Below are 16,333 nucleotides of genomic sequence, written 5' to 3'. Positions count from 1 at the left end.
CCAATCCAAGGAGCTCACAGAAACAGCACTCAAGCCCAAGGCCCTGGAAATAAAGAAAAGGAACATCGAAGCTCAGCTCGCCACCAAAAAGAGGGCACTGGACCAGGCAAACAAGCTAGCTGAGGCCAGGCGCAAACTAGCAGAAATGGAGGCGGAAGTTGAGAATTTGCAGAGGGCATACCAAGAAATGCCCGAAGGTTCTCTCCAACAATAAAACCGCATCATCCACCAGACAACCTTCGCTCACAATGAAGACCGAAGGCCACCACCGATCAACCTCCCATATGACCCGACCTCGCCACTCTCAGTCGCTCTGCAGCGAACTTCATGGCCGCCCGGCTAAAAGCCTACACAGCTCCCCAAGTACAATGCAACAACTGATCCAACCCAGTTCCTCATGGCCTATGAAGCAACCATCGCTTCGGCTGGAGGTGACGACTCAACCATGGCCAAGTCTTTCGTCATGGCCTGCGAAGGTTCTGTGGCCAACTGGTACTCATACCTTCCCCCGCAATCAATCAACAACTGGTACCAGCTGAAAGGCAGGCTCCTCCAGGACTTTCAGGGATTCAGAAGGCTAAATACCAACACTATGAAAGACTTCAAGTGCCCACAGCACAATCGTGAGCCTCTCTATGACTATTTCCGGAGGTTCGTTCAGAAGAAGGCTCAAATCCCAAACTTCCCAGAGAAGGATGCGATCGAGAAATGCATCGAAGGTCTCCTGCCTGGCCAGCTTGCTTCTCACCTCACAAGAGAGCCCCCGAGGACCCTGGAGGAGCTCTATACAGAAGCAAAGAAGTACGCGAAGTCAGACGCCGACCACCGCAGAAGGGTCGAGCAAAGAAGAATCATGCGTCAGGCAGAAAAATACAATCAGCAAACATGGCAGCAAGAGCAGCCAGCTCAGCAGCTCATCCTACCTCTGGAACTTTCGCATGATGATGAGGATCAGATAACCTTCGATCCCTTCATGATACCGCCAGAGTCAGAACCTAAGCACTCAAACGACAAGCAACCTTCGTCCGGAGCACGGGGCAGAGGTCGCGGCAGAGGAAGGGTCTGACTCCGACCACAGAACAAACCAGTGCCCGGAGAAGAAAAAGACCCTTGACAGAATGGAGTTCGAGAAAAAAGCCAAGCTAGTTGGGCACACTACATGGCCTCAGACTCCACAAGCTCCTCAATAAATACAGTACACACAAGCTTCGTTCATTCCACCCCCCCATTTACCCAAGCATACCGCCCACACATGTTCAACTACAACTACAATCACAACTGGCAGCCGCAGCCAAACCCGCAAACACAACACAGTCAACCCACCACCCAACCTCAACCAACACAAGAGCAGCTACCACCACCCCCAGCCCACCCAACCAAACAAGAAAACCAAACTACAAATGGCCAACCCGCGGCACTACCAACCTTCGGAATGATCATGCCCTCCGGAGGATCCACCCTGGACTTCGAGAACAAGAGACAGCGCAGAGACTACTTCGGGCAAGTCCATTGCATCGTCTCCGAAGGTCCAACCAAGAGAACCCAGTGCTCACACTCTCCGATCACCTTCTCCGAAGAAGATGTCAACCTCATCAGCTACCCACACACAAATGCTCTTGTCATCGAGGCAAACATTCAGGGCTGGAGGATTGGCAAGATACTGGTTGACACTGGCAGCTCTGCAGACATCATTTTTTCCGACACCTTCGACAAGATGGGCATCGACCGAAGCCTGCTTCAACCTTCGGATATCCCTTTAATGGGTTTCGGAGGAAAGAGAGTGAACGCAATCGGCAAACTGTCGCTCGCTGTGTCCTTCGGAGACACGGCAACGCAAGAACAGAGCACATCACCTTCGATGTGGTAGAGATGCCCTACCCATACCGCGCAATCCTAGGAAGGGGGACAATCAACAAGTTTGAAGCTATTGTTCATCAATTGTACTTGTGCATGAAGATTCCAGCTCCTGCGGGGGTCATCACCATCCGCGGGGACCAGCAGCTTGCGCGGGACATAGAGCGGGGATACGCCCCAGGCCAGAAAAATGTCCACAACATTCGGACTGAATCCAAGTCTGCTACCTTCAAAGAGCAGCAGAGAGATCATGAGAAAGCAACCTTCGAGGAAAACTGCGAAGTCAAGAAGGTCCCCCTTGACGTACATCTACCCGATAAAATGGTAACCATCAATGCAACCCTCGAGCACGAGGAAGAAAAAGAGCTTCTTGAGTTCCTCCGCAAGAATCAAGATGTTTTTGCATGGTCCGCCAGTGACCTACGGGGCGTTAGCAGAGATATCATTGAGCATCGCTTGGACATCAACCCAAACATCAAGCCAAAGAAGCAGAAGTTTCGCAAAATGGCAGAGGAAAAAGTCGCAGCAGTCAAGGCCGAAGTCCAGAGACTGCTAGATGTAAATGTTATTCGAGAAGTCAAATACCCAACATGACTGGCAAACATCGTGCCGGTCAAAAAGAAGAATGGCAAGTGGCTCATGTGCATCGATTTCACTGACCTCAATAAATCCTGCCCGAAGGATGACTTCCCGCTGCCAAGAATCGACAGAGTCATCGATGATGCGGCAAACAGTCAACTAATGTCTCTGCTAAATTGTTTCTCCGGATACCATCAGATTTGGATGAGGAAAGAAGACGAAGAGAAAACAAGTTTCATAACCCCCTTCGGCACCTACTGCTTCGTGAGGATGCCCGGAGGATTGAAAAATGCAGGACAGTCTTTTTCAAGAATGTCTTTGGTGGTCTTAGAGCACCAACTCAGAAGAAATGTTCTGGCATACATTGATGATATTGTAGTAACCAGTACAATAAGAAGTAACCATATGGCAGACCTGGCTGAAACCTTCGCAAGCCTAAGAAAAGCAGGGCTGTCCTTGAACCCCAACAAGTGCATCTTTGGAGTTCACAAAGGAAAGGTGCTTGGATGCCTCATGTCCACCAAAGGCATCGAAGCAAATCCCGACAAAGTAAAAGCTCTCTGGAACATGGAGGAGCCCAAGTCCATCAGGGACGTACAGAAGCTCACAGGGCGGATAGCAGCCCTAAACAGATTTATCCCTCGCTTTGCTGACCGAAGCCTACCATTCTTCAAGGTCCTTCGCAATGCAAACAAATTCGAGTGGGGCCTCGAGCAAAGCGAAGCCCTTCAGGCACTCAAAAACCATCTCCAGAACATGGTCAAAATGACCTCACCTGACCCGAAGGATGTGTTGCTCCTGTACATCGCGGCATCCTACTCCGCTGTCAGTGCAGCGCTCGTACTCGAGAGAGAAATCGAGGGAAAGAAGAAGCAGCTACCTGTTTACTTCATATCCGAAGCTCTTGCATGCTCGAAGCTCATGTACTCAGAGCTAGAGAAAATTGCATATGCTGTAGTCATGTCTGCACGGAAGCTTCGACACTATTTCGAAGCTCACAAGATAATCGTAGTTACAGATCAACCTCTGCATGACTTGTTCAACAACAGAGAGGCCTCAGTCAGGATTGCTAAATGGGCTTCGGAACTCTCTGAGTTCCACATAGACTTCGAGAGAAGAACAACCATCAAGTCACAAGTATTGGCAGACTTCATTGCCGAATGGACATCCCCAATCATCAAGGAGGAACCTTCGACTGAAACCTGGATCGTGCACTGCGACGGGGCCTGGTGCAACAAAGGAGCGGGTATTGCTGCAATCATAGAATCTCCTTCGGGAGCAAAAACAAGATATGCGGCACACCTAAGATTCGGCAACCTCGAATCATCAACCAACAACACCACCGAGTATGAAGCTTTGCTCCTGGGCCTTCGCAAAATGAAAGCCCACGGCCATCAAAACTTCATAGTCAGAACAGATTCGAAGGTTGTCAGAGACCACATTGAAAAAGACGCAGAGGTAAGAAAACCAGAACTCATCGAGTACCTCGATGCCGTCAGAGCCATGGAGAAGAATTTCAAGGGCTTTGACATCGTCCATATCCCGAGGTATTTGAACGACGAAGCTGACAAGCTATCAAAAGCAGCATCCAGAAGGGAACAATTAGCCTCGGATGTATTTTTCGAAGAAATCACAGAACCTTCAGTCAAGCCAAAAAAAGAAAAACAGGTTTCAGTAATCTCAGCCGAAGATTGGAGAACACCTATAATGGAGTACCTTCGGGGAAACATCGAGCTGCAAAATGAAAAAGAGGAGAAAAAAATGTTCCAGAGAGCGAGGGGTTATGTTATATCCGAGGGAGAGTTGTTCAAGTCAGGTGTAACCAGCCCATGGTTAAAGTGCATCTCGATAACTGAATGAATCGAGCTCCTCAAGGAAATTCACTCCGGATTTTGTGGATCCCACATTGGCTTCAGACAACTTGTCTCCAAAGCCTTCAGATAAGGATTCTTCTGGCCAACGGCGCTGAAGGACGCTCAGCACATAGTGAAAACATGCCAAGCATGTCAAATGATGGGCCCGAAGTCCTCCAAACCTTCGGAATCAACTCAGCTGATACCTCCGACCTGGCCCCTTCAAAGATGGGGAATAGGCCTAGAGGGACCTCTACCCACAGCCCAGGGCAATTACAAGTACACAGCAGTTGCTGTTGAGTACATCACAAAGTGGATCGAAGCTAAGCCACTCATCAACATCACATCAGAAACAATCAGAAAATTCTTCTGGCATAACATCATCTGCAGGTTCGGGATCCCAAGGGAGATCACTGTCGATAACGGCAAACAGTTTGACTCACATCTATTCAGAGAATTCTATTACAGTGTGGGCACGAAGGTAATCATTGCCTCAGTATACCACCCGCAATCCAACTGGGCCGTCGAAAGAGCCAATGGTATCATCTTCGGAAGCTTAAAAAATGCATGTTTGATCAGAAAAAGGGCAAATGGGTCGATGAACTCCCGAAGGTCATCTGGTCCCACAACACATCAGAATCAAGAACCACCAAGTTCACCCCATTCAGGCTACTCTACGGTGCCGAAGCAATGACACCAGAGGAGCTTAAAAATCAAAGCCTAAGGGTGACCCACCAAGTGGAGGCCATCCCCTCGGATGACAAAGACCTCATGGAACTAGACATCCTACAAGCTTCGGAAAACCTAGAGAAGTATCAATAGGAAACCACGAAGTGTAGAGACAAGAAGATCGTCAAAAAGAGCATCAAAGTCGGAGACTGGGTCCTAAAAAGGAAGCCAAATGCCGAAACCTCCGGCAAACTTCAACCCAAGTGGGAAGGGCCATTCCTAGTAATCAAGAGCAACAGGCCAGGGTCATATCACCTGTCCGACGCCGAAGGCAATGAGCTGCTGCATCCTTGGAATGTGGACAACCTTAAAAAGTACTACATATAAGCTTGTAAAAAGGCCGCATCGCGAAACTATAAGTGATCGCGGACCTTCGCAGTTATTTTCAGTCCCTTTTACATTGCAAAAGTGACGTACTCTTTTCCTCACAAGGGGAAACTCCACACCGGATGTGAGGTTTTTGACGAGGCGGACCCATTGTAAACTATTTCAATGCAATGAACTTCCCCCAAACAAAGTGTCACCTTTGCCTAAGCAGCCCAAATGGCAAGCTTCGGCAAGCATCTACATGCTGCACAAAACAGTAAGTTAGCAAAGTATACAGAATCCGTAAACTTTGCATACTTATCAAAACGAACGCCAAGGGGCTTCGACCTTCAAAAAGGTCCGAACCAAAAAACCTTCGGCGCAAAAGGCACAATAAGTGCAAAACGAACGCCAAGGGGCTTCGACCTTCAAAAAGGTCCAAACCAAAAAACCTTCGACACAAAAGGCACAATAAGTGCAAAACGAACGCCAAGGGACTTCGACCTTCAAAAAGGTCCGAACCAAAAAACCTTCGGCACAAAAGGCACAATAAGTGCAAAACAAACGCCAAGGGACTTCGACCTTATAAAAGGTCCGAACCAAAAAACCTTCGGCACAAAAGGCACAATAAATGCAAAATGAAAGCCAAGGGGCTTCGACCTTCAAAATGGTCCGAACCAAAAAACCTTCGGCACAAAAGGTACAATAAGTGCAAAACGAACGCCAAGGGGCTTCGACCTTTTAAAGGTCCGAACCAAAAAACCTTCGGCACTAAAAGCACAAAAAGTGCAAAACGAACACCAAGGGGCTTCGACCTTATAAAAGGTCCGAAACAAAAAACCTTCGGCATAAAAAGCACAACAAGCGCAAAACGAACGCCAAAGAGCTTCGACCTTTCAAAAGGTCCGAAACAAATAACCTTCGGCAAAAAAGGCACAAAAAGAGCAAAACGAACGTCAAGCGGCTTCCACATTCTAAAAGGTCTGAACCAAAAAACCTTCGGCACCAAGGTCACAAAATGTGCAAAAAGAACGCCAAGGGGCTTCGACCTTCAAAAGGTCCGAAACAAATAAACCTTCGGCAAAAAAGGGGGCTTTGACTTTTAAAACTAACCAAACCAAAAGACCTTCGGCACAAAACAAAAAGAAAAATACCCTCGGAACGATCGAAATATGGATGCCAGAAAGGGGGGAGACGTTTTTCCATCCAACCACTCGGCAACAATCACTCGATCCACGCGAAACAAAAAGAACAAAACCCCCCAAAGACAACAGCGCGCAAGAAAGGGGGGAGACGTTTTTCCAAAAATATGAAATTTCCGCGCATTGCCTCGGTGGTAAGCAAATAATCTATCAAGGTTCCACAAAAGAGAACTCCCCTTTCTACATAAACTGCCTCCGGGCAACAACTCGTTAGGAAGGGGGGGAGACGTTTTTCCAAAAAAAAACAAAACCCTAACGAGCGTCGTCTCGAATGATGCACAAAACACAACACCTCGAAGGATGCACATAACAAGGCACCTCGAAGAATGCACAAAACACAGCACCTCGAAGGATGCACATAACAAGGCATCTCGAAGGATGCACAAAACACAGCACCTCAAAGGATGCACATAACAAGGCACCTCGAAGGATGCACAGAAACAACACCAAGAAGGATGCACAGAACAAGGCATCTCGTCGGATGCACAAATCAAAACACCCGAAGGACATCTCAGGCATCTCGAAGGATGCACACAGAAAGGAAACCCGAAGGATACGCAATAAGAAGCCACGATAAAGGCAATTGCGAAGGTCACATTCAGACGAAAGAGCAAAACAGATTACAATGAATTTCGACCGGACCAGCATAAATATTCTGCCACGCTGCATCCAGGACGAGCAAGACTGAAAGCCTCCCAGCTCATCAATACCATAGCGTTGTTCATATCCTGCACCATGGGAATATTTACAGACCAAGTGACAGAAACTACCAAAGTAAACTACAAACTAATCTCTAGACCTGAGCCCCCGACGAACCACCGGCGTCATTCCCCGAAGGAGACCTGCGAGCCTCGGACATTCGATTGTCCTCCGAAGGCTGATCAGGAGTCGACCCCTGCACAAAATAGACGAACCCAATAAAAAACAAGCAGAAGAAAAACGAAAGGTTGCTGGAACCAACCCTACCTCAGTAGCAGCGGCTGCCAAAGTCCGAACGGCGACCTTGCCCGAAGGTTCCCAAAACTGTTCAAAAAACGCAACCTTCACCTCCTGAATCTTTGCCACCTCCTCAGCCAAACCTTCGTAGGGGACATACTGAAAACCATCTAGTCGGGCAAGATCAACTGCGCCGGCGCGAAGAAGGTTTCCAACAAGCCCCTCGAAGGAAACAGAGGCCGCGTTGTCATTTGCAACGCTCATCACCTCACCGAGGCCCTCAAACTCAGACATCAACCAATCCAAGAGCTGAAGGATGACCTGGGAACCTTCGGCCGGCTCAGGCAAGGGTAAAGGCTCCGCGCCAAGAGCAGCAAGAGCCTTCTTGTACTCTTGGTACACTCCATCGGCTCGTGAAGCGACCTCGGTGAAGACCTGCTCGAGTTCACCCATTTTAGCGTGAACCCTCTCCAGCTCGGTGATCCTTCCCTTGAGGGCAGCCTTCTCATTTGCGTCCCCCTCGACAGTCCTCCGAAGGCTCTCTAGAACCTTCTCATTATCCGAAGCAGTTGACTCCAGTTTCAAACACTTGACCTTCAGTTGCTGGTTCTCGTCCTTCAGAGCAAGAACCTCTGCCTCAGCCCGCCGTAGTTTGTTAGCTAGGCCCAATCTCTCGGTGGCGCTAGTCACCCGAAGGTCCGTATCCGCCTTGGCCTTCTGCATCAAAATACGGCTGGCGTGGGCAAGCTTCTTGCTCAACTCAGCAACGATGAAGGCAGCGTCAGAGGTAGACGTCTCTGCCACGGCTGCATTAAACTCTGAATCAAACACAAAATCACCTTCGGGGACACCAAAAAGTGAAGAAAGGCTAAATGTAATCAGACTCCACCCTACCCTTTTCAGGAGGAAGAATTCCAGTCGTTCCAGGCCTGTGCATCAGAGCCAAAAGTTGCTTCATCGATGCAGAGACAGCTGCGAAGGAAATAAAAAGAGGGATATTATAAGGTCACAAACAAAGGGTTCACAAAAACAGGGAAGCAAAGCTTACCAGCTTCGTCGAGATTCAATCCCTCCAACATCTCCACCTCCTTATCCTAAGGTAGAGCCGACGACCCACCGGGGAAATCCCCGCCCCTGAGAGAGAGCAGCGTCTCACCAACCACAATCTCCCCCTCCTCGACACCCGCCGCAAGGGTAGGCGTGGCGACCACCGTCATCGGGGCCGGATCCTTCGGGGCACCGGCCGCAGCCCTGGTGGGCTTAGGCTCCGGCGGCTTCGGAATGTCCGAAGGCTTGGAGCCAGTCTTAACGAGACTCTGAATCCTCCGGCGTTTTGTTATACCTTTGGGGGAAGAATAAAGATTAATCAGCGCCCTCGCCACCTCAACCCGACGGCCGGAACCAAAAAGTATGGTCCCGTACTCATCGCTAAGATCATAACGGGATCTAAAAAGCCTCCCTTCGGGAACTACAATCTCCCCGCCCACCGTCCCCATGAGCTCTTCCATAAATGAGGGCGTACCGCTATCGCCTGAAGAAACCTCCTCATCTCGTGCTTTCCTCTTGGCGCTCTCAGCCCTCGCAATAGAAACCTTCATGCTCGAAGGTTTCCGGCCACGCCCGCGCCCCCGCGTGCCAACAGCCCCGGAACTCCCCACCTCCTCCACCTTAGCCTTACCTTTAGACTTCGACCCGGGAACCTCCGAACCAACGTCCCCGGGCGGCGTCATTCTCGGAATGGCGTTCGCCGGCACCGGCCGAGGCTCATAAGCCATGCCCATCTCAGCCAAACACCGGTTCAACTGAAGGTTCTCCCCACACACCTCCACCAAAGAGCCATACTCCTTCCTGTTCCAGGGACCCAATATCTCCATAGCCTGCCGCTCCAGCTCAGCCACTATAACTTCGTCGCTGCAACCTTCGGGTCTCTGAAGCCCAAAAATCGGAGACGTCACGTCATACTTCAAGCCAGCAAAACGCTTACGCTTGAACCTCAACGGAGACCAGCCAGCAGACAAAGGCCAAACCTTCGCAGCCAAAAACTCCTCCACCACATCCTACCACCACAAATTTGGCAAGCCGTCATGAAGGCCTCCAGGCATGATTTGAAACCCAGCCCACGCTTGCTATAGGTAGGCTGATAGACGTGTTCGAACATCTCGATGTCCGAAACCAACAGATACTCCTCCTCGTCAGAACCTTCGGGATCAAGAAAGCCAATCTTGGCGTAAAACCAGTATCCCAACCAGTTCCCCTCCCACTTGTTCTTATAAGCCGTCGAAAGCATAACCTTCTCTAGGCCAATCCTCTTGTTCGGCTTGCGAGGAACGAAGGTGCAATAGCCATTCTGAACCTCGCTAAGCTCAGCGTCCTCATCCACATACACCTTGCGAGGCTGTCAATGCAGCTGAAAAAGCCTACAAAAGGCATCCACGGACACTTCTCCTCCGAAGGTCCGCACCACCCACAAAAACTTGGCCAAAGCAACAATCCCGTTCGGGGTGAAGTGGTGCAGCTTCATGTTGAATGGCTCCAAAAGCTTCGGCACAAGTGAATCCATCAGAAGTCTAATCCCCGCAGTAAAAAAATCCTTAAAAACCACAATCTCGCCGGTCTCCGGTACAGGAATCACTTCCCCCTGGAGGACGACAAACATCTTCGGTGAAATAGCCTTTCGAAACGTAGAAGTCTATCGTGCTCTGAGAAATGACAGATGGCTCAAAAAGCAGAGTCTTACGTTTCTCCGGAGCCATCAGTTCCGAAACGTCCGCGGACACCGCCGAAAGGCTCTCGCTGGACTGCTGCTGCTGAGGCGGCTGTGAAGCACTCATCTCTCCTTCGGGAGCTGGACCAGAGTCTGCACGAAGAACCGCCCTCTTAATGAATGCCATATCTACACCAAAACGAAGAAAGACAAATTAGGAAAAAGGGTTCAAACGAACTTTCGATCAACCTTGCTGTTTGCTTAGTGCGAGCCATGAACCACTAATCCACTTACACCGAGAAAAACGAGCGGCTTGATCACGCACGAAAGCGGAACCTTCGGAAGAAGCGCTTTATAGTGGAAAGCGTCGAAGGTAAAAAAAAAAGCTCGAGAGGGCACAGGATTTACCCCCTCCGCTTATATAGGCGAGGGAAAGCAATAGTACCAACAGTAAAATCGAGGAGACGGCCGCCCAAGCGGCGCAATCGGAGCCTGACACGTACACCACCAAAATCGACCGTTGCAGCCGACGGTTCGGGAGACGTTTTTCATCGGGAGCTTCCCGAAGGTTACGCGCAATCTTCTTCATTAACGCGGGTTCGGACCGTCAGCTTCGGACCTCGCCCTCGAGGGGCTACTGTTGGGGATTGAACCGTCGGGAATGCGCCCGGAGGATAATCCCAACCTCGAAAACATCTCCTAACATGTCTGCAGGGCTCCGGTGTCGAGTAACAAGCGCGCACGAAGGGTGCTCGGTGCCAACAGAGACACCGGGGACCGAGAAGCTCACCTTCGGGACCGAAGGTGAGGGCCGAACACTCAGGAGCACAAGCCTGAGGCCCGCAACCTGTGGAACTTCGAAGGATTCACCTTCGGGAGACCGAAGGAGACAGTTGATCGCATCGTCGGCAGGCCGAAGGTGACAAGTGGCTACTCAGAGGCACAAGCTTAAAGATCAAGACATTCGCCGCCGACAAATGAAGGATCCCATCTTCGTGCGGCCGAAGGTGACGGCTGATCGCTTGAAGACGGAGCATTCGAGGGTGCGACCTCCGAAGTACCCCGAAGGACTCGAAGCCCTTCGGCGGGTGTAGGCGTGTGTGTAAAACGTGAATACGTGAGAAGGTCGGATTTGTACACCTCTCACTCTGTAATTTTACCTTAAAACTGGCTGTAAGTGAGCTGTAAATGAGTTAGAAGGGGGCAATTTGGGGAAACCTAGCCGAGGGCTAGGGGTATAAATAGCCTCCTCTCTCCACAGTGTAAAGGGTTGAATTTTCTAGTTATTGCTGAAGAATTAAGTACCCACCTTCATCGCCGCTTTCATACTGCTCCTGCTCCCTGTTTGGGTGGGTAAGAAGCTGAGATCCCAACATGATCGTCTCATGCTGTGTCCATCTATGCGCTCTGGGCACTGCAGGTAGTTCTGAAAACTGCACCAACACTTTAAGAAGATAAGGTTGACGTGCTAAACAACTGCTAACAATACCACGCCAATTTCTTCATTGTTAGAAAAAAAAAGTTTCAGCTCTTGGGGGTCACTGTTAGTGTTGTGGCTTTCCCATCATTCCCAGGAAAGAAAGGTAAGCTGATAAGCGATAAGATAGGTGATGTGGCAGTGCACCAAACGTCGTGCAACCTACGGCTCAGATTGCAGAACAGTGCACATCACGATGACATATCCATGTTTACAAAAAGAAAGAATTAGCAGGAATTCAACATGTCCGTCTTACCAGCAGTAAGTGACCATCGACTTCTACAATTCCATCAGTAAGCTTGCTGTTACTGAACATTGGTGCACTATATTGCATCAGATTGATCTTCAAAGGTTGAAAACAACAAATCTGATGAAAAACGACCAGTTCAGCCAGCTGAGAGTCTCAGATCAGCTCAACAATTAATCTTGTTGATCTGAAGAATGATCAGAAGAAACCAACGGATTTTACTTAGAGAGGAAGCTAAACCAGCAAGCATCTGAAGATAGAATTTCTGCTGACATGAAAAGGAGGTAAAGGTGACACGGACAGCACCACCGTTGGATTGGAGGATAACCCCACTTGGAGTATAGTCATCTACCTCCGCCCCCCTTTATTCTCCTGCCTGCTCATCACCATACTCTCTTTTTTATCAAAATCCATATCTTCTTCGCCTCCTTATCCCGTACAATGTCATTCAATCCGCGTTATTCACCATTCCTTGTGCCGAGCCTCGGATTGGTTTTCGCCCCAGTGCGAATCCCTTGTCGCTTTTCTTGCTAAGATTTGCAAAGCTTGGTAAATGGTGGGCAGGCACGAGTAATCCCAGACAGAAAAGGAGCGGTAAATGGTGGACAAGCATGAGTTGCCCAGAAAGTTGTCTTCAACGACGCACTTATCATAGGGGACGGTACGAATTTCACATGAAACAGAACAACTGGTCAAGAATTTCAACGTGATTTTTTTTTGAAAAGTTATTTCAACATGAATTTCAAGCTACAGCAGCACGATTCACCATGAATTCGGCAGGAAAAGGAAGACTTTTTTGTAAAATGGAAGTTCTAGAGAAGTCACGAGCTCAAGGCGTGAGCTTTTGGAGAGTGGACGAGCTGCTGAGATAGTGAGATGGCCGTCCTTCTGGTCCGTGGAAAGCCAGACTGACCCTGTTTGGTAAGAGAGTGGCCTCCGCCACATCCTGCCAAAAACGTGTTGTGCTTTCAAGCAGAACAAGCATTAGCATAGCATATCAACCGGAAAGATAGAGCAAGTTGGCAATAAACAGTGAACTCAGTGGACCAAATTTTTTTTGCAGGAAAGAACATGGCAACAACTGGGGACGGTACTAACCATTCTGTACATGCTTCCCCTTATATCTTGTGAAAAGGACCTTATTACACTCTTCTGTCGGTATCACTAAGTAAACAAAAGAACAACTATGAGCAATGATCTTGCATGACGAACAAAATTCTGAGACAACCAGACTTCTGTCTGCAACGGTAAGCAAACACAAACACAGCTAGCAGCAATGATCTTACATTATGAACAAAAATTCTTTTGACAGTACTCAGTAACTTTAACTTGGTAAGTAAATAAAACAAGACTAGCAGCAATGATCTTACATGATGAACAAAATTATTTGACAAAGGTAATACTTATAACTGATTTGCCTCAACAAAATACCAGTTCATCAGAAGTGGCACAAGTGTTGGAAAGATTACAATCAAGGATTGTGCATCCAAAGTTGCATCAGAATACAGGAGCGCAGGAATCCACCATGCAAAAAGAAACTGATGCATCCGAATCTAGCCATCCTATAAACCTCCTGAACGTTTCAACCTTATTTAGGAAGAGCAGCACCATGAAGGAGCAGCTTGATATCAGCTCTTTCCGCTGTCCTCCTCTTTCATCTTTTTCTCCCACCTACGTTTCTGGATGGGAAAAAAGAGGATTGCAGCACAAACAGACAAAGATGAGCCAGTTAGATCTTTTTCAAAGGATGCCTCCGTTCAATCACTATCACAGCCATCATTACATCTGGTCTAAAGCACAAACAAGGCATCTTTGCACACCAAGGTCAATGCGGGCTAAAAAAGTTGGATCACCGACAGCTGATATTTGAGTGGCAGCTAGACCAAAACTAGTAGCACAGGTACGAAAGTAATTCCCAATTTAAGTTGTTATTAGCCTAACAAGATGTGAGCAACCATCTGGAAATTTTGTTGACAGTACAGAAGTGTAGATCATTATAGCACTTCTCGATCAACGTTCATAGATATGCTTGGTGTGGTTTATGTTTATTTTATCAGTTGTATTATTGACCTTATGGAAGTCTTAGACCATGTTTCTTGTAAACACCATTACCTGTTGTCAAATTATGAGATCACGGAACAAGCCCACAAACTTCTTCTTTTTAAAACGAAATTTAGGCTTATATCTAGGCTCCAAAAATATACTTGGTGTACAATGCTGGGATCACTGGCATATGCTTATGCTGATGATAAGCCAAAGACTAAGGGCTTCTGCTGCCCAGTTACACCTTACCTGCAGCTTATCACTGGATAGGCTGCATTTCAGCCAATAGGTAGCATCTGAGTGAATTTTTCTGGGCGCATGCATAGACAAGCTTCTGCCTTGGTACTAGGAAGTTAAACCAAACAATACCCAGGTCTCATGTCTTCTCTATTTTAGTGGGCTTGATTCCAAACATGGTTACATTTTACCATTGATAAAGCACAAGAACAACTAGTTTACATTTAAACTGAAGATCAACCACCTAGGTTCAACCAAATCTTAACATAAGTTGGTTTTTGAACAAGAATATGGCAATACACCCACACATGCTCTGACAGACTGTGATATAAGACAAAGACGGTCTCAAGCTCTAAAACATAGTGTTATACATTAGACAAAACAGTGAATCTCCACAGGCTTTTTTTGTCAACTGATATATACCGTGATAGAATGAAACCAAAGGGAATGGATTACATCATTCGAAGTTTGAACAAATGTTACTGGGAGCCTAATTAGCTAAGCTAAGTAGTCTTCAGCAGCACATAATACTCCATACAAAATAGATGAATTTTACGATATGCTCAGCAATCAAAAGCTACCAGTTAAATGACACATCTGAACAGCCAGTATGGGCTTGAAATTGGCATACACAAGGATCACTAACATGAGTGCAGTATGTATGTGCACACTGGATTGGAATTCAAATTTCAAACGTACAAATCTAGTTAGCAGAAGGTAGCTAAGATAAGGTAGACGCAAACCTTGTAGTCGAGCAGCATCTGGGGCATCTTCTTCATCAGCTCCACGGTATTCGCGCGCCTGAGAAACGGAATGAAACATCAATCACACAACCCACTGACTGAATAAGCAAATCGGACACACAAGTCCAGGAAATGCGCGCTCACTTCTCGGCGGAGATGCGGTCGCACTTGTGGCCCTTGCGCTTGGTGCGCATCTCGCCGCGGGGCGGGTCGTAGGTCCAGTCCTCGCCGGCGAGGAGGACCTCCTTGCGGAGGCGGGCGCGCTTGCGGGCGCTGATGCCGAGCGGCTTCCACGCGCCGAGCTCCCAGTACCCCCACACCCCCTTCCCGAGCTCCCCCTTATACTTGGCCAGCTTCTCCCTCCACGGGTACCCCTCCGCCCACCTCGCCGACGCCGCGGCCGCCTTCCCGGCCATCGTCTCCGCTTGCGATCGCTCTGGCTCAGTTAGGGTTTCCTTCTGTTTCTTCTCGCCGGCGGCGGCTTGGGAGGCGAGTGAGTGGCCGGCCTATGGGCCTGGGTCATGTTGTGGGCTTTTCTAACCCAAGTTGGCCTTTTTTTCATTTTTATATTTAAAAAAATTAAAATTTCAAAAATATATGGCCGTTCCAAGAAATTTCAAAAATGGACCCCCGTCGCCCAGGTGTAACACCCCTGTGTTAATCGTCCTGCTAATCACGATTTATCTCGCTAATCGTGGACTCAAATTCGTCGTTAACGCTAATCGCGTTCGCTTAGTAAACATCTACTTAGCTGTGTTCGATCTCGTTTTTGTCCTTGATCTGAGCTCCAAATCAACTTCCGCCCAAAACAAAAGTTGTAGATCTTCTTTTTCTCTACAACTTTTATTTTGGCCAAATTTCAAGTTCCTATATGAAAAATTGAGTTTCAACTTGTCAAACTCGGGCTAAAATCATTAAACGAACAAACAGTGCCCCTCCTGTGCTCGGCACTGTGCCCCGACGCCCATACCGCCGCCGTGGTCGCCGGCGAGCGCGTCCACGCGTCGGCAATCGCGCCCGACGCCGCTCTTCTCCTCTCACGGTCGCCTCGAAGCTTCCCGTGCCATTCCAATCCTCCTTCCTCCTTCCTCTGAGCTAGGTCGAGCTCGAGCGAGCGAGCAGAACCGAGCGACATCGCCGTCGTTCGTCGCTCCGGCCAACCCTCGCCGCCCCGCCTCGATTCGTCGCACTCCGAGCGGCGCAACCTCGCGCCGAAGCTCGTCCATCCCTCCACGAGCGCGGCCGTGCCCTACCCCGGCCGAATCGACCTAGCACCGAGCTCAGACCGCCGCTCGCCATCGTCGTTCCCGCCGAGCTCCGCCCCTCTTCGTCGAGCTCCCTCTCCGAGGTCTCCTCCGCCCAAAATCGACCCACGGTGAGCTCAATCGCGACCTCCCCTCGCTCACCGGCCTTTTCCCCCACC

General features: G+C 48.9%; 1 protein-coding gene across 1 annotated transcript; it reads right to left on the bottom strand.

Moving 5' to 3' along the window:
* Positions 1-13,155: 13,155 nt before the first annotated feature.
* On the bottom strand, positions 13,156-15,428 carry LOC120697240. Its single transcript, XM_039980398.1, has 3 exons — positions 15,055-15,428; positions 14,911-14,968; positions 13,156-13,566 (listed from the first exon to the last, which is right to left on the bottom strand). Exons 1-3 carry the CDS (start codon positions 15,324-15,326, stop codon positions 13,516-13,518), a joined length of 381 nt encoding a protein of 126 aa, XP_039836332.1. The 5' UTR covers positions 15,327-15,428; the 3' UTR covers positions 13,156-13,515.
* Between the last annotated feature and the right edge of the window lie 905 nt (positions 15,429-16,333).

Source organism: Panicum virgatum, chromosome 3K, assembly GCF_016808335.1.
Source record: "Panicum virgatum strain AP13 chromosome 3K, P.virgatum_v5, whole genome shotgun sequence".
NCBI classification, from domain to species: Eukaryota; Viridiplantae; Streptophyta; class Magnoliopsida; order Poales; family Poaceae; genus Panicum; species Panicum virgatum.
Note: the sequence above shows the minus strand (reverse complement) of the source record. Positions and strands in the feature narration are given on the sequence as shown.